The sequence below is a fragment of the Budorcas taxicolor genome, chromosome 19 (genome assembly GCF_023091745.1).
Source record: "Budorcas taxicolor isolate Tak-1 chromosome 19, Takin1.1, whole genome shotgun sequence".
Classification (NCBI taxonomy): domain Eukaryota; kingdom Metazoa; phylum Chordata; class Mammalia; order Artiodactyla; family Bovidae; genus Budorcas; species Budorcas taxicolor.
Genome location: NC_068928.1, coordinates 27,888,989 through 27,910,955, shown reverse-complemented (window position 1 = coordinate 27,910,955; position 21,967 = coordinate 27,888,989). Strand labels below are relative to the sequence as shown.

Sequence of the window (21,967 nt, the reverse complement as noted above, 5' to 3'; positions counted from 1 at the left end):
GAGAGAGGAGGCTCTGAAACTGTCATCTGCTTGATTAGGCTGGGAAACTGGACCCACACCTGGTGCTGGATCAGCTCCGCTGCAATGGCGTCCTGGAAGGGATCCGCATCTGCCGCCAGGGGTTCCCCAACCGGATCGTTTTCCAGGAATTCAGACAGAGGTATTGCTCACCTTGACCTGTGCTTACCTGAATATCCAACAGTGTGATGATGAGGAAAGACTTTTCCTTGTTCCCCAGAGAGTCTCTTGTTTTCTTTTCACAAAGCAAGGGGGTCGTTGTCATCATTACCTTTCTCCGCGGTCAGGAACATCGACTGCCTGCTTCGCAGAGGGGCAGGGTGCCAGTAACTTCTGTGGGTGCAGCACAGACAGCTCCTGTCCTCGGGGTGCTGAGGCAGTTGTGAGGAAACACTGAGAGCTCAGAACGTACAGTTCACTCATTCGGACAGTTCTACCTAGGATTTAAACGTAATTTTTTTTTAATATATGAATAATGTATGTTCCTTTTAGGAAATGTTTTAAACATGTAAAAGGTAAATAAGAATTACTCAGGTGTGACTCCTGAAAGCGTTTTGGGATGTTTCTGTCTGTCTTCAATGAATTTATCTGTTTATGTGTATGGATGTGTGTAGGTTTGTATTTTTCATGCTGTGTGTGCCCATGTGTGTATACTTACAGTCCTGTTACTAAGATGGAATAGGAGAGATCAGAAAAGGAGAATTAAGAAAAAGACAAGAGAGAGAAGATCAGGGGCAGTAGAAATGGATGAAAACATATCGATGGGCTGCAGTTACTTTAAGAGTCTGTTACTGTAATTTTGTTAAATAGTCCATTTGCCTTTTTTCTTCTGGAAATCAAGTTTCCAAGTATGACAGCATTTGTTGTTCCATAAAATAAACAGGACTGTAGGTCAAAGAGTGGCCTTTCCTCCCACTGTTCCAGAGAGAAACCAGTTGAAAATCTGTTCCAGTCCTTACAGGTTTTCAGGGAAACCCTAATCATGGCCCCACTGTATGATAAAGGGGCTGGTAGAGTTTCACTTTTCATTGATAGGAGAAAAGGAAACATAGTGACTGGCTTCCAGAAAACTGTTCATGTAGCCAGGATTCATCTTTTAATACAGCCATTGTCTGAGACTGGGACTTCCCTGGTGGTCCAGTGGCTAAGACTCCATGCTCAGTGCAGAGGACTCGGGCTCAATCCCAGGTCAGGGAACTAGAGCCCATGTACTGCAAGAAAGAATCCACAAGCTGCAACTAAGACCCAGTGCAGCCAAATAAATATTAAAAACATACATATATAGTCACTGTCTTTGTACTAACATTTTCTTGGAGAGTAACCACACACAGTAAATGCATGGGCCTTGAGTGTGCAGGTCAGTGAGCATGTGTGCTCCCAGCGCAGCACTGTTCTGAGTCACCCCAGTACTTCCTCATGTTCTAAACAGAGGCCTCCGAATGTTGCTCTCAGTGCGTACAAGCTGACAGTGACTGAACATGCAAAGAGTCAGATTCTCCTTGCATCTTAAGGATGTGGATATTTTATAGGAAATGAAAAACAAAAACAAAAGGTTTTTTCATCACCGTGTTTTTTATTCTTCTCTGTCACAACTACTTAAATATGGTCTCTGACCGGGGAATTCACTGCATTTTCACTTTGCCACTTCTTTTAAGAAATAGAAACTAGATCTGCAGAAAACCTCCAATCATCAGCTGGTCATTTCTTTATTCTTAATTTTACATAATTGCCCATCACATTATTGCCTCTTAGAGAAAGCAGAACTCATCATTAGTAGGTGAACATTTCCACAGATTTTGACAAAAGGCTTTATGGCTGCTTTTCTTACAGATACGAGATCCTCACTCCAAATGCTATCCCTAAGGGTTTCATGGATGGCAAACAGGCTTGTGAACGAATGGTGAGCTCTCCTGGATTTTTCTGGTTCGAGGACTGTTGATATAATCTTTCCTATAGCAAAAATAATAAGCAGACACTTTCTCTTTTAGATCCGGGCTTTAGAATTGGACCCAAACTTGTACAGAATTGGACAGAGCAAGATATTTTTCAGAGCTGGAGTCTTGGCACACTTAGAGGAAGAACGAGATTTAAAAATTACCGACATCATTATCTTCTTCCAGGCTGTTTGCAGGGGTTATTTAGCCAGAAAGTGAGTAGAAAATCATGAACTAAATGCTTGAAGTGTGTGCTTGTGCTGAGATGTGTTTTGTGCTAGAAATAATACAAAGGCATGTGAGACGTGAGGTCCCTGTCCTCTGGGTCTGAGAGGCAAGTAAGCAGATAACACATTCTAAATAAGGACATAAACAATGGGCTGAGAGAGACAGTGCAGGGTCGGGTCCTGCTCAGTCCAGGTCCTCCACAAAGGCTTCTCAGAGCCTTTGCCTGTGAATGAGAGGCATCAACGTGATGACCTCCAGGAGGGAAGAGAAAGAGTACCTTCGAGAAAGGAATGTTTCTCCCGTGACAGATACAGAAAGAAAAGAGTAACAGAGGAGTGATGAGCACGGCACAGGGAAGGGGGAGTAGAGCCTTGTTCAGACCGGCACGGACACACACGTGTATGGAGGTAGTTGGCAGTGGGTGTTTGGACCGCATCTGTGAACCAAGTGCCAGGTCCTGTGACACATGCCGAGGTCAGCTGAGCAGGCCAGTGATCCAGCAGGGATGTGATCATATCCCTGACCACCAGCCCAGCCCTCCTGGATCGTTTGCCTCTAGTAAGTCTCCATGACAACAGCTGTCTAACACAGTTCTCTCTTATTTGCCATAGACTGGATATGTGCCTCAAATTCCTAGGTTGGAATCTAATCCCCAGAGGGATAGTGTTTTGGAGGTGGGCAGGGGCTTAGGGCTGATTCGCGCATGAAGGTAGGGCCCTCATGAATGGGATTAGTGCCCTTGTGAGTGAGACCCCAGAGAGCTTCCTTGTCCTTCCACCATGTGAGGTGACAGTGAGAAGACAGCTGTCGTTAAGGAAGTGGGTCCTCACACAGGGAATCTGCCGGGACCACGGCTTGGCCTTCAGCCTCCAGAGCTGGGAGAGGTGAATGTCGTTGTTAATCAGCAGGACAGAAACACAAACAGGGTTTCTTGAACCAGTTTTCCCTCCTCTTCTTCAGGGCCTTCGCCAAGAAGCAGCAGCAGCTGAGTGCCCTGAAGGTGCTGCAGCGCAACTGTGCCGCGTACCTGAAGCTGCGGCACTGGCAGTGGTGGCGCGTCTTCACCAAGGTGGGCGCCTGGCTCCCCGGACAGCAGGCGGGGCCAGGGGGAGCCCCGGGGGGTAGCGGGGATGCAGCATTGGGTGTGCATTGTTGTCCTAGGTGAAACCACTCCTACAAGTCACTCGCCAAGAGGAGGAGCTCCAGGCCAAAGATGAAGAGCTGCTGAAGGTGAAAGAGAAGCAGACAAAGGTGGAAGGGGAGCTGGAGGAGATGGAGAGGAAGCACCAACAGGTACGGCTCACCAGCTCCCACATGGCCCTGCGTGAAGATGCTCGTTCCTGCTGGTAGGAACCGCCCAGTGAATTATCAGTAAACAGCATCTTACTTTATGTGTATTTTCCACTCCTTTCCAAAGCATAGCCGTTTGAATCTAGAGGGAGCAGATGCCCTAGGCCAGGCATTGGGATTTCTATACATAGGGATCAGCTTGACCTCCTGCACGTTTGCCCTCAGTCACTCTTTGACACACAGGTGATCACACTTGCTCTCAGGTGTGTGTTTAACACCTGTGAGACTCCTCCTGGTATTGTCACCTTCTGTGGCTCACGAGGGAAACAGAAAAAAGTAAAAGGATGAGATTGTTCAAGGCCCCCACCTGCCTCTTCTCCAGCCACAGTGGTCGTGAGTCCACATCCTGTTCTTAGGAACTGTGCTTCATGGACAGAGCAGAGACTTGGGAAGTGTTTGTGGTTGAAATGACAGGACTGATGTGTTCAGGGCCAAAACCTAATAATAGAGGCCAGAATATATATGTGTGTGTGTGTGTGTATATGTGTGTGTGTGTGTGTATATATAGTCACTGTCTTTGTGCTAACTTGATAGCATTGATAGTATTTCCCTCCAATTCCTTGGCCCTTTTGTGAATTACCTTAATAGTAAGAACAGGAGTTCTTAAAATAGCATGAATTTAATGTGCATTATTCAGGATAACTTGAGACAACAAAAACAACCCATAATGTTTTCATTCAGGTTATTTTGCTTGCACTGAAGACATATTTTGAAAGTGTTGTCCGTGATATTATATATGTTTAACCCTGGGTTTCTTTGGGGACGTGCCCTGCCCACTGCAATCCTTCCAGTGACCGTCCCTTGTGCTAACCAGCCAGTCACAGCAGTGGGCACTTTGTTGTGATTGCAGCTGCTGGAGGAGAAGAATATCCTGGCAGAGCAGCTGCAGGCAGAGACTGAGCTCTTTGCCGAAGCAGAGGAGATGAGGGCCAGACTTGCTGCTAAGAAGCAGGAATTAGAAGAGATTCTCCACGACTTGGAGTCTAGGGTAGAAGAAGAAGAAGAAAGAAACCAAATCCTCCAAAATGAAAAGAAGAAAATGCAAGCACACATTCAGGTATCGGTGGCCGTTCTCATAGGATTCCAGTCTGGGTTTTCCAAGTGTATCTGTTGAGTGAATAGATTTTGTGGGTTTGGATTCTTGTGTCCACTGAGGAGCAAGAGGAGCCTAAGTGATAAGTCCCCACCCTTAAAAGATGACCAGCATTCGAACCACACATGTACTGGGTTCCTTCAAACACAGATTTGTTCTTTTGAATGGGACTCTTTCTTTTTTTCCCCTTATGTTCTTAACACCTTACAGGATGCAGAGTGATTCAGAGGAGAAACATCCCAGGGTTTGTGGGGGCTGAGGTGGTCCTTGCCCTTTGTATTACCATTAATACAATTAATTCCACTGCTCACTCCAGTCATTAGTGAGGCACCTGCGAGGTGGTCTGGTCATAAGAAATGCTCAGTGCTGATGCAGGAGGTGGCCAGGAATCAGAATAAGCCACAGAGCCACCCTTTCTGGTAACTGCTTTATTTATTTATTTGGCTGTGCTAGGTCTTAGTTGTGGCATACAGGATCTGGTTCCCTGAGCAGGGATTGAACCCAGGCCCCCTGAATTGGGAGTGTGGAGTCTTGGCCAGTGGACCATCAGGGAAGTCCCTGGTAGCTACTTCCTTACGGAGATCGAGCTGCCCTCACGTGAAGCACAGCTCTCTGTCTGACTGAATACCCAGACGACTGATAGAGACAGCAGTAACTATGCCTGTACCCTGCAGCTCACCCACTGCTTTTTCTCCTTGAACCTCACCCCAGCTTATCCAGTATGGCCTTGAGCATCAGTGTTTCTATATCTAACACCACTTTTCATGGGTCTAGGGCCAGACTTGCTTTCTTCTAACTCTCTCCCTTAATTTTTTCCCATCACATAGGTTATCTTTGCAAAGCACAAACAATTCAGACATTTCTCAAAGCCATGAAAGAGACCATATTGTTTCCTTGACAAATACCCAGAATGGTAATTTATCCAGACTCTCTCCACTCTTCAACACGGACAGCTTTCAAGCATCCTCTAGTAGTTTGGCAGAGTAACACAAAAACTGTAAACAGTACACATTAATCCAGCATTTCTAGTTCTAGGACTTTATTCTAACCACAAATCAATGGAAGCCTACTTATTGTCTAACAATGGGGGATTCTTAAACTATGCTAATATACCATTTTAAATTAAAAAGATGTTTATTTTTACAGCTATTAATAACAGAGTTGTAAAAGAATATATACAATAAGCTCTAACTAAAAGTATTTCTACATAACCTGCAAACTTTATGTATGATTTTATAAGGGACTATGCAGAAGCCCTAGAGTAATATTCACCAGCAGTGGTGCATTCTGCTGGTATTATCGACAGTTTCCATCTGCTCTTTGTTGGAAGTGTGCTCAGTTCGGTGGTGTTACTTCACTCCGCGTGGGCTGAGCGTCTGTGTCGAGTTCACCGCGCTACTGTCAACTTACTGTGTGCTTGAAGTTTTCCACAGTCGTTAATCTAGTGCAAAGGTTTCATTCCAAACCCAGTCGTGATAAACGTGAGCAGTTATGTCGAGTCCTATTCTGATACACGTGTTTATTAGCTACACTCAGGCAAAGTATGGAATAAAGAGAAGCTATTGCAGTAAAACTGTGCGTACATGCTGGAATCCCACCCAGTCTGGTGATGCGTTCACGCGGTGAACCTGGCGTGACCTGAGACAGCCCTTCCTCAACGACCTGTACTCTTTCTGCTGTTGTTTCTGAGTTCTCTTTCTCTGCTCTATCGGCCAGACATACATAATAGAATAAATCAACACATTATTGACAGTGATTTTTGCATAAACTAACATTTGTGGCCGATGATTTGTTAAGTAAATGGATATGAGTGAAACACTCGGGTTGGTAACGTTTGGGTACCCAAATACATATAAATACATCTCTGATCAATGAGGTAGTATGTGTTTGATATAGTTTTACTACATTATTCATATTTCCCTGTGTTAACTGTTCTAAAATATGAGTTGTAATTGCTATATGTTACTCCATTTTACAAATATACCCACTTTTAATTACGAAGGCTTTAAGTATGTTCATAACACCTCAATATGATAACACTTTGCTACAGGTTTTTAAAAAAGACACATATGACTTTTCCTGAAATTGCCTTTTAAAAGAAATGCTCTTTTTCAGAGCAGCTGTTTTTCCCATACTGGCTTCTAGCAGGATTGATCCACTTTGTACTTAACCTATAGTGGATACAAGTGTCTGTTTCACATAATTACATTTTACATTTAAAAAAATATCCCTGCTATTTTGAAAATCAAAACTTGGTATTTTGTTGTGACCTGAACTCCTTGATGGTTGGTGTGTACGGAGTCTCGTGGAGGAAGCAGGGAGACTGACCACATGGCTTCTTTACCAGGACCTGGAGGAGCAGCTAGATGAGGAGGAGGGGGCTCGCCAGAAGTTGCAGCTGGAGAAGGTGACAGCGGAGGCCAAGATCAAGAAGATGGAAGAAGAGATTCTGCTTCTGGAGGACCAGAACTCCAAGTTTATCAAAGTAAGGGAGTATTTCCATTGAAGAGCTGATCTGAGAATATGGAAAATACTTAATGTCAACGCTCTCAGGAAATTCTTGGGATTTCATTTACTCACTTTTCTCTCTTAAGTCTCTCTGGATTTATAGTCTGTACTACACAGACTATAGATGTCTGAAGGCAGAAACTATTTCACTTTCTAAATTGACCAGACAGCCTCATAATCTCTGAGATGGTTTAACCTGCACGTGGATCCCTCACCTTGATCCCCTCTGTATGGTCACTGATCGAGCACTGGCTGTGGGGCTATGCAGGCTGAGCCCCGGGGGTTGTCCCACAAGAAGTGGTCCGTCCTTTTCTGCCCTTTTCTGGAATATACGGTCTGCTGGGGGAGATAGTGCCGTATTATTAATACTTGTTTCCTAAGTAACAGTCAAATCCAGCTGTCATTTCAAATGCCTTTTCTGAAGCTGTTTTTCTTGTTCAGGAAAAGAAACTCATGGAAGATCGCATTGCAGAATGTTCCTCTCAGCTGGCTGAAGAGGAAGAAAAGGCAAAAAACTTGGCTAAAATCAGGAATAAGCAAGAAGTGATGATCTCGGATTTAGAAGGTTAGTGTTTGGGGGTTAGAGAAATTGTAGGACTACGACATGTTAGTCTTCAGGATTTTACTTACATCAGTGAAGTGAAAGTTGCTCAGTGGTGTCTGACTCTGCGACCCCATGGACTGTACTGTCCATGGAATTCTCCAGGCCAGAATACTGGAGTGGGCAGCCTTTCCCTTTTCCCGGAGATCTTCCCAACCCAGGTCTCCCTCACTGTGGGTGGATTCTTTACCAGTGGAGCCACCAGGGAAGCCCAAGAATATGAGAGTGGGTAGCCTATCCCTTCTCCATTTTCCCGACACAGGAATCAAACTGGGGTCTCCTGCATTGCAGATGGATTCTTCACCAACTGAGCTATCAGGGAAGCCCAGATAACTTATAGCAGAACATGCCATAACAGTAAATGTACATGAGGACTGCTCATCAGTTAGGGTTTACTAGACTAGGCCTCTTACATGGGATTGTCATCTGCCTAGTCACGAAATACTAATACTTATGATGGAAAGGCACTAAATCATCTTTAAACTTGCACTTTTTAAAGTCAGTTTCTGGGGTAACACACACTGCCCTTTGGTGGACACAGCTGGGATCTAAGTCAAGTTGGAGCCATGCAGGCTGTTGAACTTGTATGTGTTTAAACGCTATGTTAAGGTGCCTGGTTCTCACTTCACAAAGGGACAACTGCTGACACAGAAATGGGCAGAGACAGGAGAGTATGTGGAGACTGGCAGTGTCTCACTCTGATGGCCCAAGTCATGTCAGGAAATGCTATAATTTTTTGCAAAATCTGAATCATTGCCTTCTGCAAAAGAAACATCAGGGTGGAAGTTAGAAGGAGCACAGAAAACCCTCCCTTTGACCAGCAGCTGCCCACAAGTGTCTGAGGGAGGAAGAGTGTAGCTCCAATCACCCTGCTGTCCCCAGATCTTTTATAACCGGAGGAAATAAGTGGTTTCTAGAAAATATTTGGGATTTTGTTGTCCTCATTCTCAGCATGAGATTCTTCCCATAAACCATTCTTACCCGCAGATGATACTAAGGCAGCAACAGGCTTTAGAATACAGTGACTTGTTTTCGACTTTAACCAGTCTATGTTTTGAATGTGTCCCTATGGAGTGATGTTCACTGTGTTGAAGAGCTTCTTGTATCTTGCCCTAAGAGCGCTTAAAGAAGGAGGAGAAGACGCGCCAGGAGCTGGAGAAGGCCAAAAGGAAACTGGACGGGGAGACCACAGACCTGCAAGACCAGATCGCCGAGCTCCAGGCGCAGATCGACGAGCTTAAGATCCAGGTGGCCAAGAAAGAGGAGGAGCTGCAGGGCGCCCTGGCCAGGTGTGCCCTAGACACGTGGCTTCCGGGTTGTTAGGGTGACATAAGGACCTGGGGAACTTGGGAGCCTTTGTGTCAAGGCAGCCAGAAAAGCTCATCAGCCTTTCTTGGTATTTATATTCAAAAATCATGAGTTGTATCATGAAATCCTTGGAAATCCACACCAGATCAAATGGTTTTAACCATATCAAATATTCTGGTTTCTGTACATTATAACTTATAAAAACCATATGTTTTACAAGTTTTGAGGAAATCACTTTTCAGGAATTAAATCCTTCCCTCCTGCGTCTAGTACGGTTTGCTGTTCAGTCCTTAACCATTCAGTTATAGAATGGAAGTCATATAGTTACACCTGATATTTCATTTCTTTATCAAGATAACTATTAATATTTGACTGTTTATACTTTATTATGATCAGGAAAATCTTAGAAATTCTTCTCTGCAATTGCTGTTGGTCTCTGGCCCCTTAGCAGGTGACTGCTTAGAACCCAGAACTACAGTTCTCCAACCCCGTAATGCATCAGCGTCCCACCTCCCCCAGTCAGAACTCCACCTACACTGAACCCCGCACGTGAGCAGAAAGGTGCACCAGAGGAACTAGAAGCATAGGGTGGAGGGAATGAAGGTGGTGGCTCTACTTAATTAGAGGAACAGTTTGCTTGAGGAAATTTTTAAATACTATAATCATTAAAGTGAAAAGGTCCTACCTTTTCATGCCCATGAGCCCTTTGGACAGGGCCTAAGCCCCATCCCATTAGCAGCTCTGGGCCCTTGAGCCGCTCCTGGGTGCAGCCACCCCTGCCCGGGCCATGACTGAGGGTGGAGGGCTGTGTGATGGGGCCCCTGTGGGAGGAGTCCCCGGGCGCTGGCTCTGAGTGCCTCCCGTGCCCGGGTGTCCTGCGCAGGGGTGACGACGAGACGCTGCACAAGAACAATGCGCTCAAAGTCGTGCGAGAGCTGCAGGCCCAGATCGCCGAGCTGCAGGAGGACTTTGAATCTGAGAAGGCTTCGCGGAACAAAGCAGAGAAGCAGAAGAGGGACTTGAGTGAGGAGCTGGAGGCACTCAAGACAGAGCTCGAGGACACGCTGGACACCACGGCGGCCCAGCAGGAACTACGGTGAGCGGGGGCCGGGCATGTCTTCCGTCCAGCAGCCTCTCTCCCTCCTGGAGACAACGGCAGGTGGAGCAGTAACCACACCTCCATCCAGCCTGTGGTAGGAGCACAGGCGTGCGGGTGGACGACACAGGGCGCATGGGGAGGGGTGACCAGAAAGCCCCATTGCTAGAGAAGCTGCTCACAGTGATGGACATGCCAGCCTGCTGGAAAACGTCATGTGAGATAGCCAGAGGAACCCACTCATATTTCGGACAAAAGCAGAACTGTGATAATAATCATTCGACTAACTCTGAGTTAATTTAATGTCTGTAGTACAAAACGAGAACAAGAAGTGGCGGAGCTGAAGAAGGCTCTTGAGGAGGAAACGAAGAGCCATGAGGCTCAGATCCAGGACATGAGGCAGAGGCATGCGACCGCCCTGGAGGAGCTATCAGAGCAGCTGGAGCAGGCCAAGAGGGTAGGGGGCCGCGGGGCACGGCAGCGGCTGGGCTCTGAAAGCACACTGCTGGCCTGGGAGAGCTAGGCACCCCTGAGCTGGGTGGGTCAGCTCTGGTCTCCAGGCCTGGTCCTCTCAGTGTCTCCTCACTGACACCTGCTGACTCAGTGCAAAACCTCCAACAGTTGGTGTCCTGCCCTTGCTCACCTGGTGCCTCCCCCACCCCCATCCCCCCACCTCTGATCTGCCCCAGGCACCACACAGGGTGTCTGTCGCGTTTGTTCATTGTTCACGCTTCCATGTCTCCCCCCATATCTGTATCTGCTGTCCTGAGTGGCATGTTCCAGCAACAGACATCTTCACACTCAGAACAAGTGTTTTCATTCATTCATTCAACAGATGTGGACTGCACGCTCACTCAGTGTCAGCACAGTTCTCCAGATACCAGAGCAGTGCTCTCTGTGGCCTTCATTATAAAACTGCTAGTGAACCGTTTTTCCTCCCCTCTCCTAGTTCAAAGCAAATCTGGAAAAGAACAAACAGGGCCTGGAGACAGACAACAAGGAGCTGGCGTGCGAGGTAAAGGTGCTGCAGCAGGTCAAGGCTGAGTCTGAGCACAAGAGGAAGAAGCTGGATGCCCAGGTCCAGGAGCTCCACGCCAAGGTCTCAGAGGGAGACAGACTCAGGGTGGAGCTGGCTGAGAAAGCCATTAAGTTACAGGTAGGCCTGAGAAACCATTCCCAGACATCACCCTCAGTGTCGGGCAGGGACTGACATTCAGGGGCACACAGGCAGCCCCCAGCTCCTTGTGTTGGTTCTCCCACTTAAAGCTCACATCACCCCCAGATGAGTCTGGTAGATGAGGACGTGACTAGCTCGACTGCCTCTGGGACTCAGCTGGCAGTTCTCAGGGGTAGAGCTGCAGGCAGGCAGCCCAGAGCCTTCCCCACCCTCTGTGGCCAAGACTGCTGCGTCTTCCACGTGCCGTCCCTTTGCTCATGTGATTGCGGACACTACTGGGTTGGTCAAAAAGATGCAGTTTTTCCATAACAGAATCACCACTCTTTTCTATCTCACTGCCGTTGAAGGTAGTCTGATCTTTTATTCCTCCTTGCAGAATGAATTGGATAATGTCTCAACTCTTCTAGAAGAAGCAGAGAAGAAGGGTATTAAATTTGCTAAGGATGCAGCTGGTCTGGAGTCTCAGCTCCAAGACACACAGGTATTCTAGGGGTGGGGAGGGTGTTCATCAGAACTCTCCTGTTTCTGTCATCTGTGAGCTGGTGAAACACGCTCATCCCAGAACTGGCCTCTTATCACCTCTTTCTGATTTCCTGTTTTACTTTTATTTTAAACTATCTTGTACCACAAGCCTTGATGCTCAAGAGCCCTCCTCTGAGCTCATGTCTAGAGCCTGTGTTTCCTTGTCTGTAGGTTGTGTGGGCGCCTGGCAGGGGCTCTGGCCAGCCACTTGGGCGCTGCCTGGGTGTGGTTCACCAGGCAGCGGTCCTGTTGTGCGCTCTTGCATTGCTAGCCATGTTAAATGAGATGGTTTTCTTACGGTTTTTGACCCATTCCACTGACCTGAGAGCAGCAGGAAGGGATTCAAGAAGTGGTGAAGGATGTGGGAAAGGGAAGCTTGCAGGTCCCTGGCCCTGGCTCCTGGGAGTGGTATTGCCATTGCTTGGAAACAGGATTGATTTTGTGGTGGTGTTTTTTGGCCACCACTCGGTTTTGGGGATCTTAGTTCCCCAACCAGGGATGGAACCCGTGCCCTGGACAGTGACAAAGCTCAGAGTCCTAACCACTGGACCACCAAGGTATTCCCCAGTGAACAAGTTTAAAGCACTCTTGTATTAACGGCGCTGTTTAAATGATCACATATGTTTTAAAATCACTTATTATCATCACTAGGTATTCCTCACACTCCGTTTTTTTAACAAGGACATGGTGGTTTGGGTAATGACTGTAACCTGAGTACTGACCTTCTATCAAAATGAACAGGAGCTTCTTCAGGAGGAGACACGCCAGAAACTGAACCTGAGCAGTCGGATCCGGCAGCTGGAGGAGGAGAGGAGCAGCCTCCAGGAGCAGCAGGAAGAAGAGGAGGAGGCCAGGAGGAGCCTGGAGAAGCAGCTGCAGGCCCTGCAGGCCCAGGTGCGCGAGGCCATGGGGACTGTGGGCCTCCACGTGTGTGTCATGTCCCTGTCCTGCTGGGTGGTTCCAGCTCCATTTGTGACAGTTAAGTGGGCCTTGTCCTAAGTGAAACCCCTTAAGTGTGTTTTCTTCAACCTCATCACACACTAACCCTATGCTTGTTACAATGCTGGGAGATGTAAGGTTCCAGTCCATTCATTGTGTGTAGATGATTAGTGAAGAAGTTTATGGTCTAAGATTCATTGGCTCAGAGTCACAAAGTATTGATTTGTTTTATTCTTCTCACAAGATAATGAAAACAAGTTTTACCTTTTTTCCTCAAATGTGAAATCCAGGTAAGTTCTTTAATGTTGATCTTTTTTCCTTTAGTTGACAGATACCAAGAAGAAAGTAGATGATGACCTGGGGACAATTGAAAGTTTGGAAGAAGCCAAGAAGAAGCTCCTCAAGGATGTGGAGGTGCTGAGCCAGCGCCTGGAGGAGAAGGCCCTGGCCTATGACAAGCTGGAGAAGACCAAGACCCGCCTGCAGCAGGAGCTGGATGACCTGCTGGTAGACCTGGACCACCAGCGCCAGATCGTCTCCAACTTGGAGAAGAAACAGAAGAAGTTTGATCAGGTGGGGCCCACACTCCCAACCCCAGGCTCCAAGGCCAGCACCCCACGTTTCCTCCTGGCACAGCCCTCACTTTCATCATTTGGGTTTGAAATAATCCCTTATTTAAAACAAGGTGTATTTGTAGCAAAACTGGAAAAAGTCCAGTATAAAGGAGGAAATAGGAGAACACCCATGATCTAGTGGTATTCTCCGCTATAAGTCAGATATGCAGCAAATGAGAGAAGTCCAACATTGATCTTTACTGTTTCCTGACGCCATCCCGTGTAGCTGTTAGCAGAAGAGAAGAACATCTCTGCCCGCTACGCAGAAGAGCGCGACCGGGCGGAGGCAGAGGCCCGAGAGAAGGAGACCAAAGCCCTGTCCCTGGCCCGTGCCCTGGAGGAGGCCCTGGAGGCCAGGGAGGAGGCTGAGCGACAGAACAAGCAGCTGCGGGCAGACATGGAGGACCTCATGAGCTCCAAGGACGACGTGGGCAAGAACGTGAGTGCCAGGGCCCAGGCCGTTATGGGGGCAGCGGCTCTGGGAAGGGCCAGCCCAGAGTGACGTGGACGAGGTGGTCTCAGCCCATCAGGTCAGGGTCTCCTGGGATGAGCTGTCAGGTTTTCTCCTGTCTGTTCCCGGTTACCTGCACCAAAGCCAGGCAGGGCATTCGCGTGGTTTTCACGGACCCTCCCCACAGTAACCTGCATCCTCGCGGGGGCCTTGTGAATGGAGAGTTTCATGGGTGGTTATCAAAACCAAGTATCAGAAGTTGCCTCAGATTGAGGGCAGTGGGGTCTGTCTCCTGCACAGAGTGGGGAACCTGGAGAGGAGCCAGGAGGACCCCTTACCCCCGAGCTGCACACGCCTTCCCTGATGCCGCCATGATGTTTGTCCACCCTGTATCCCTCCCTTAGTGTCGCAGGTTTGAGGAGAGCTATGGGGACCCAGGGCTGGAGATCAGAACAGGTTCAGCGTTTGACTCTCCCCCAGCTCCATTCAGCCTCTCCACATTTCCTCTTGTGTCCAGTGGACATGATATTTAGCTATTTCATGAAGCTGCTACAGATGTGCTCTGAAAAACACAGTCCTCTCTAAAAATAAACTCTCATTTTCCTGGGACATGGGCCATCTGGCCATATAATGAGGGTGTGGGACTGCCCTTCCTGCTGAATCTTCTACAGCCCAGTGGACAAGAGCCCCCTAGCATAGAAATGGCCAGGATTACATAGTAAAGTGCAAAGAGAAAATTCCAGCACTGAGTCCGTCTTCTTGTTCCTTATTGGTTTTCTCTAGAATAAACGACAGTCACACATTCTTTCCAAAAACATTTCCTCTGTGCCTGTGAAATGCCAAGTAGCAAGAGACACAGGCCTCCTCACGTCCTAAGGCATCTTCTGTCCTCAGGAGAACCGACATGGCCATGAACTCCAAAGGGACACATAATAATAATGCCTGCACGTGCCTGCCTGAATGTTGTCTCTGAGATCAAAGGGAACATGACGGGGAGCACCCAGCACAGTGCTGGGCACAGAGAACTTAGTAAATGTGTGCATGGTGCGGATCTCTGTCCAAAGAAAGAGTCAGACCTCTTTCTCGCTGTACCCTGCTTCCTAGGACTCACACACCTTCATATTTAAAAATCTGCACACGTGCATTTTCAAAACAAATGATCTTCACCAGAGCAGGAGGGAGGTGCTGTGAGACCGCAGGCCAGTGGCCAATCAACAGGCCATTGCCCTGACACCATGCTCTTTGACTGATCATCAGCTTTTAGAGATCTCTCGGCTGCATGATCCATGGTAGAGCACACGTGCATGATGTCAGGCCTGTCATTCAGATGGTGCACTCTGAGATCACTGGTGCAGCGGCTGGGTCAGGGTTGGGAGATTCCTTGGGCAGGGGTTGGCTATATAATAGAAACTACTGTCCATGCATGTCCCTCCAAGGGTCATAACCTGTGCTTCTTCCTGTTGTCTAGGTTCATGAACTTGAGAAATCCAAACGGGCCCTAGAGCAGCAGGTGGAGGAAATGAGGACCCAACTGGAGGAGCTGGAAGATGAGCTCCAGGCTACAGAAGACGCCAAGCTTCGCCTAGAGGTCAACATGCAAGCCATGAAGGCCCAGTTTGAGAGAGACTTGCAGACCAGGGATGAGCAGAACGAGGAAAAGAAGCGGCTGCTCATTAAACAGGTAGATCTTAGAGGTGTGGCCCCCAGAACGGGCCCTTGTTTGTGCTCAAAGACCAGTTTTTGGCCAGTGATATTTGCGTTGGAAAATAGTAGCTGGAGGAAATTTACTGGGTCATATAACTGTATCTTTAAAATATAATGTAATTGGTTTTGATTTCCTATTTCTCAGATTATCATTACTACTTAAAACCCAGTGAGCGTCCAGGGACATGTAGTCAGGTTCAAGTTCTGGGAGTCTTACAAGTGTCAGTAAAGGGAAGAATCAGTACATACCTGACAAGGTGATTCAGAATATTCTGAAGGTCAGATTGCATGTCCTCTTTAAACCACTCTTTAAAGGGAAAACTCTAGATATTTACATTTTTGTTATTTGAAAACACTGCTGGGGCACTTAACAATTTATATACTTTACTGAGTGCATTTAAACTTCTAATTTAAAATTTTAAAGCGAAACATTCCCAAGGGCTTCCCTGATAGCTCAGCTGGTAAAGAATCCACCTGCAATGCAGGAGACCTGGGTTTGATCCCTGGGTTGGGAAGATCCCCTGGAGAAGGGAAAGGCTGCCCACTCCAGTATTCTGGCCTGGAGAATTCCATGGACTGTATAGTCCGTGGGGTTGAAAAGTCTCAGACATGACTGAGCAACTTTCACTTTAACATTCCCTTGGAGTTCATGGTATCAAGTCTTGGATCTGGGACACTTTATTATTTTTGGTCCACTAACATTTTATTAGCCACTTATTGCTAGATAACAGATTAGCTCAAGCTTAGTGACTTAAAACAGCACACATTAAATGAGTTTCTGTGAGTTGGGAATTCTGAAGCAGCTTATTAGCAGGGAGCATCCATCATCTGAAGGGCTGACTGGGGCTGGAGGGAGTGCATCCAAGCTATTTGCCCATGTGATTGACACATGGGCCCCTCTGCTGGGGCTGGGGTGTCCCCGTGCTGGGCAAGGGGGGAGCTTCCCTAGGAGCTTGTCTCGTGCCTTCCAATCTCATTGCATCACCTGGACTAGGAGCTTGAGATCAGGGGTTCTGCCTCCTTACACACTCTCGCCACAGTCAGTCAGTCAGTGGAAATGATTTGTACCAGGTGGAGATGTTTATAGACCTCTCTGTACAAATTCAGCTGCTAATGATAATAATCGCTTGGAGGCAGAGAGCCCCTCTCCTGAGTAAGTCGAGCCCCTACGGGCCTGTTCTCTGTGTGCGGATAACGGGTCTGACCGATGTATCCTGACACTGCCTGTCAGGTGCGGGAGCTTGAGGCAGAGCTGGAGGATGAGCGGAAACAGCGGGCCCTGGCTGTTGCCTCGAAGAAGAAAATGGAAATAGACCTGAAGGACCTGGAGGCTCAAATCGAGGCAGCTAACAAAGCAAGGGATGAAGTGATCAAGCAGCTCCGCAAACTCCAGGTGAGTGCCACCAGCCATCAGGGTGTGATGGTGGGGTCATCAGGCTCTGCTGAGACCACCGAGCACGACGACATGGCCTGGGATGCTGGAGAGAAGGCTCTGGGCAGCATCCAGCCACCATCATGCTGGCGGGCTCAGTGTTGCCACGTCACTGCTGCAGGGCACAGGGCCACTGTCATCCTCAGCTGTAGGCTGGGGCCACAGGCCATAAGGATGGTACGTGTATAGCTCCAGCGTCTACCGGGTGGGCTTGGCCCCATTTGGATTGAGTGAGGTAGAGTTGCCTGGTGGGCACTCACTAAGGCTCTGAATAACATCTCGTGGTCAACTAAACACACAGGCACCCACTGAGAGTAGGTGGTGTCGACTTTGCTGACCAGGGCCGTGAGCCGCTCCTGCGGTTAGGGGGACATGGCAGGCCCACCTGCAGTGTGGTCTGCAGAAGCAGTCGTTGAGCAGCTCCATGTTGCTCCTCCTTCAGTTGCACCTTTCTGTCCAGTCAGCATCGCTTTAGCTACTCAGAGAGCATGCTGGTTTTCACTGTCACAGTGACAAAGTGATTTCTGTAGTATCTTGCTGTATTGGCAGGATGTGATGGGCTGTCTCGTACAGGGACACACTTCTCTGGAGGGAAAGACAAAAGCTTTAGAAAATTTCCATTCCTTTGGCCTTGGTGATTCTGCATCTTCTTCCATTCTCTGGATTATCTATTCACTCCCTCATTGGTACTGTTTTACAGTGCAAGTTTTGATGGAGTTCAGATTATTTTTTCCTTTGTTTCTTCTGTTTTTACTATTTATGAAGCCACTACCTAATCCAGGGTCCTGAAGATTTAGTCTTGTGTTTTCTCCTAAGAGTTTTATGCAGTCCATGTGGTCACAGTGTCACACATGACTGAAGAGTTTTATACTTCTGGCTCTTTCTAAATCCATTTCAATTTTTATTATGTAGTTTGATATATGAACCGAATTTCATTCTTTGGGATATGGATATTCAATTGTCCCAGCACCATTTGTTAAAAAGATTTTCCCCATTGAAATTATCTTGGCCCTCTTGTCAGAAATCAGCTGACCAGAGACTTGTGTCTGTTTCTGGACTCTTAGTTCTATTCCTTGATCTCTATGTCTGTCCTGCCAGGACCGCACAGTCTTGATTACCATGGCTTAAGGTTTTGCACTTGGGAAGTATGACTTCTCCAACTTTCTTTTTCATGACTGCTGTTCTGGGCTCCTTGCAGTTCCATTTAGGATCAGCTTGTCAGTTTCTGCCCCCGCCTCCCCTAAGCCAGCTTGGATTCTTATTTTACGTTGACTCGGTAGATCAATTTGGAGAGTATTACCATCCTCACAAAGGTATTGAGTTTTCCACGAACATGGCTGTCAGCCCATTTAGCTATTTCATTTTGTTCTATGATGCTTTATTTTAGTTTCTGGCATACAAGTCTTATACGTTAGCTAAATTTTACCCTTTTGATGCTAAGTGTAGCTGCTCTGTTACTATTTACAGTGTTTATAGTTAGTGTATTGAATTTCAATTATTTTTGTACAGTTGTCCCTCAGTGTCTGAGAGGGATTGGTTCTAGGACCAACCCCTCCACCCCCATGGATACCAAAATCAAAAAGTCCCTGATATAAAATGGTGTATTACTTGCATAAAACCTGTGAATATTTTCTCATATACTTTAAATCATCTCTAGTTTACTCATAACAACCTGATACAAGGTAATGGTTGCCCACGTGGCAAATTCAAGTTTTGCTTTTTGAAATTTTCTGAGAATGTTTTTCCCCTGAATATTTTTGATCCATTATTGGTTGAATCCATGGGTGTGGAGCTCAGGTATGGAGAACTAACTGTATTGATTGATCCTGTATGCTGCAGCCTCACTGAACTTATTAGTTGTAACATTTTTTTAATGGACTCCTTAAGATTTTCTATACTTTTTCATTAGCAAATTGAGCTAAGTTTTATTTCTTCTTTTTCAATCTGGATATCTTTTATTTCCCTTTCTTGGCCTAAGTGCTTTGACTAGCATTACATTGTTATACATTACAATGTATAATGTTATCCATTACATTGTTATACAGAAATAGCAAGGGCAAAAACATCCCTGTCTCATTGCTGATTGTAGGGAAAAGCATTCACTCTTTGACCATTAAGTATGATACTAGTTTTTCATTTCATTGATTCCCTTTATCAGGGTTGGGGAAGTTGCCTTAAGTTCATTGAGTGTTTTTATTTTATTGTTTGTTTTTATTCTTTTTTTTTTAGTTTTTTGAAATTTAACTGGAGGCTAATTACTTTACAATATTGTGGTGGTTTTTTGCCATACATTCACATGAATCAGCCATGGGTGTACATGTGTTCCCCATCCTGAGACCCTCCCTCCCCATTCCATCTATCAGGGTCATCCCAGTGCACCAGCCCTGAGCACCCTGTTTCATGCATTGAACTTGGACTGGTGATCTGTCTCACATATGATAATACACGTTTCAATGCTGTTCGCTCAAATTACCCAACCCTCGCCTTCTCCCACAGAGTCCTAAAGTCTGTTCTTTACATCTGTGTCTCTTTTGCTGTCTCACATATAGGGTCATCATTACTGTCTTTCTAAATTCCATATATATGCGTTAATATATTGGTGTTTTTCTTTCTGACTTAACTTCGCTTTGTAGGCTCCAGTTTCATCCACCTCATTAGAACTGATTCAAATGCATTCTTTTTAATAGCTGAGTAATATTCCATTGTGTATATGTACCATACCTTTCTTATCCATTCGTCTGCTGATGGACATCAAGGTTGCTTCCATGTCCTAGCTATTGTAAACAGTGCTGCAGTGGACATTGGGGTACACATGTCTCTTTCAATTCTGGTTTCCTCGGTTTGTATGCCCAGTAGTGGGATTGCTGGGTCGTATGGCAGTTATATTTCCAGTGTTTTAAGGAATCTCCACACTGTTCATAGTGACTGTACTAGTTTGCATTCCCACCAACAGTGTAAGAGGGTTCCTTTTTCTCCACACCCTCTCCAGCATTTATTGTTTGTAGACTTTTTGATAGCAGCCATTCTGATGTGTGAGATGGTACCTCATTGTGGTTTTGATTTGCATTTCTCTGATAATGAGTGATGTTGAGCATCTTTTCATGTGTTTGTTAGCCATCTGTATGTCTTCTTTGGAGAAATGTCTGTTTAGTTCTTTGGCCCATTTTTTGATTGGGTCGCTTATTTTTCTGGAATTGAGCTGCAGGAGTTACTTGTATGTTTTTGAGATTGTCAGTTGCTTCATTTGCTATTATTTTCTCTCATTCTGAAGGCTGTCTTTTCACCTTATAGTTTCCTTCATTGTGCAAAAGCTTTTAAGTTTAATTAGGTCCCATTTGTTTATTTGTATTTATTTCCATTACTCTGGGAGGTGGGTCATAGAGGATCCTGCTATGATTTACATCAGAGTGGTTTGCCTATGTTTTCCTCTAGGAGTTTTATAGTTTCTGGTCTTACATTTAGATCTTTAATCCATTTTATTTTTGTGTATGGTATTAGAAAGTGTTCTAGTTTCATTCTTTTAAAAGTGGTTGACCAGTTTTCCCAGCACCACTTGTTAAAGAGATTGTCTTTTCTCCATTGTATATTCTTGCCTCCTTTGTCAAAAATACGGTGTCCATAGGTGCGTGGATTTGTCTCTGGGCTTTCTATTTTGTTCCATTGATCTATGTTTCTGTCTTTGTGCCAGTACCATACTGTCTTGATGACCGTTGCTTTGTAGTATAGCCTGAATTCAGGCAGGTTGATTCTTCCAGTTCCATTTTTCTTTCTCAAGATTGCTTTGGCTATTTGAGGTGTTTTTGTATTTCCATACAAATTGTGAAATTATTTGTTCTAGTTCTCTGAAAAATACCATTGGTAGCTTGATAGGGATTGTATTGAATCTATAGATTGCTTTGGGTAGTATACTCATTTACACTATATTGATTCTTCTGATCGATGAACATGGTATATTTCTTCATCTATTTGTGTCATCTTTGATTTCTTTCACCACTGTTTTATAGTTTTCTATATATAGGTCTTTTGTTTCTTTAGGTAGATTTATTCCTAAGTATTTTATTCTTTTCATTGCAATGGTGAATGGAATTGTTTCCTTAATTTCTCTGTTTTCTCATTGTTAGTGTATAGGGATGTAGGGATTTCTGTGTATTAATATCCTGCAGCTTTACTATATTCATTGATTTAGCTCTAGTTATTTTCTGGTGGAGTCTTTAGGGTTTTCTATGTAGAGGAGCATGTCATTTGCAAACAGTGGGTTTTACTTCTTTTCCAATCTGGATTCCTTTTATTTCTTTTTCTTCTCTTGTTGCTATGGCTAAAACTTCCAAAACTGTGTTGAATAGTAGTCGTGAGAGTGGTCATTCTTGTCTTGTTCTCCTGACTTTAGGAGAAATGCTTTCAATTTTTCACCATTGAGGGTAATGTTTGCTGTGGGTTTATCATATATGGCTTTTATTATGTTGAGGTATGTTCCTTCTGTGCCTGCTTTCTGGATGGTTTTTATCATAAATGAATGTTGAATTTTGTCAAAGATTTATTGAGTGTTTTTATATTGAAAGATATTAGATTGTTTCTGTGTCAGTTGAAGTGATCACATAGTTGTGTTGGATGTCAAATCAACCTTGAATTCCTCATATAAATCCCATTTGGAGGTGTTAATGGATCTTATTGGTTTCTATTTTGTTGAGCATTTTTGCATCTATATTCATAAAGGATATTGACTTGAATGTTTTCTTTTTCATCACTTCTACATACTTTTATAATAAATTCCTATTTTATAATCTGGGGGGAAAGGTATGTTTAAATAAGAATAAACACTACCCCAAAACTTGCCTCCTCCTTATGCTTAGGCTCAGATGAAGGACTACCAGCGTGAGTTAGAAGAAGCTCGTGCATCCCGGGATGAGATTTTTGCTCAATCCAAAGAGAGTGAGAAGAAACTGAAAAGCCTGGAAGCAGAAATCCTTCAGTTGCAGGAGGTTTGTGTGTTTG

At 45.6% G+C, this 21,967-nt stretch overlaps 1 protein-coding gene across 2 annotated transcripts in view; it reads left to right on the top strand.

The window, feature by feature from the left end:
• The window catches only part of MYH10 (myosin heavy chain 10), a 121,222-nt gene that overhangs the window by 92,277 nt on the left and 6,978 nt on the right, over positions 1-21,967 (top strand). For both annotated transcript variants that reach the window (XM_052658275.1, XM_052658274.1), the window contains 19 exons: positions 39-160; positions 1,849-1,918; positions 2,007-2,167; positions 3,141-3,249; positions 3,342-3,473; positions 4,381-4,587; positions 6,971-7,108; positions 7,573-7,696; positions 8,850-9,021; positions 9,924-10,136; positions 10,449-10,593; positions 11,086-11,292; positions 11,690-11,794; positions 12,577-12,729; positions 13,099-13,347; positions 13,615-13,827; positions 15,308-15,520; positions 16,775-16,936; positions 21,826-21,954. In XM_052658275.1, the coding sequence (XP_052514235.1) occupies positions 39-160; positions 1,849-1,918; positions 2,007-2,167; positions 3,141-3,249; positions 3,342-3,473; positions 4,381-4,587; positions 6,971-7,108; positions 7,573-7,696; positions 8,850-9,021; positions 9,924-10,136; positions 10,449-10,593; positions 11,086-11,292; positions 11,690-11,794; positions 12,577-12,729; positions 13,099-13,347; positions 13,615-13,827; positions 15,308-15,520; positions 16,775-16,936; positions 21,826-21,954 (3,024 nt within the window). The remainder of the gene's footprint in view (positions 1-38; positions 161-1,848; positions 1,919-2,006; positions 2,168-3,140; positions 3,250-3,341; positions 3,474-4,380; positions 4,588-6,970; positions 7,109-7,572; positions 7,697-8,849; positions 9,022-9,923; positions 10,137-10,448; positions 10,594-11,085; positions 11,293-11,689; positions 11,795-12,576; positions 12,730-13,098; positions 13,348-13,614; positions 13,828-15,307; positions 15,521-16,774; positions 16,937-21,825; positions 21,955-21,967) is intronic.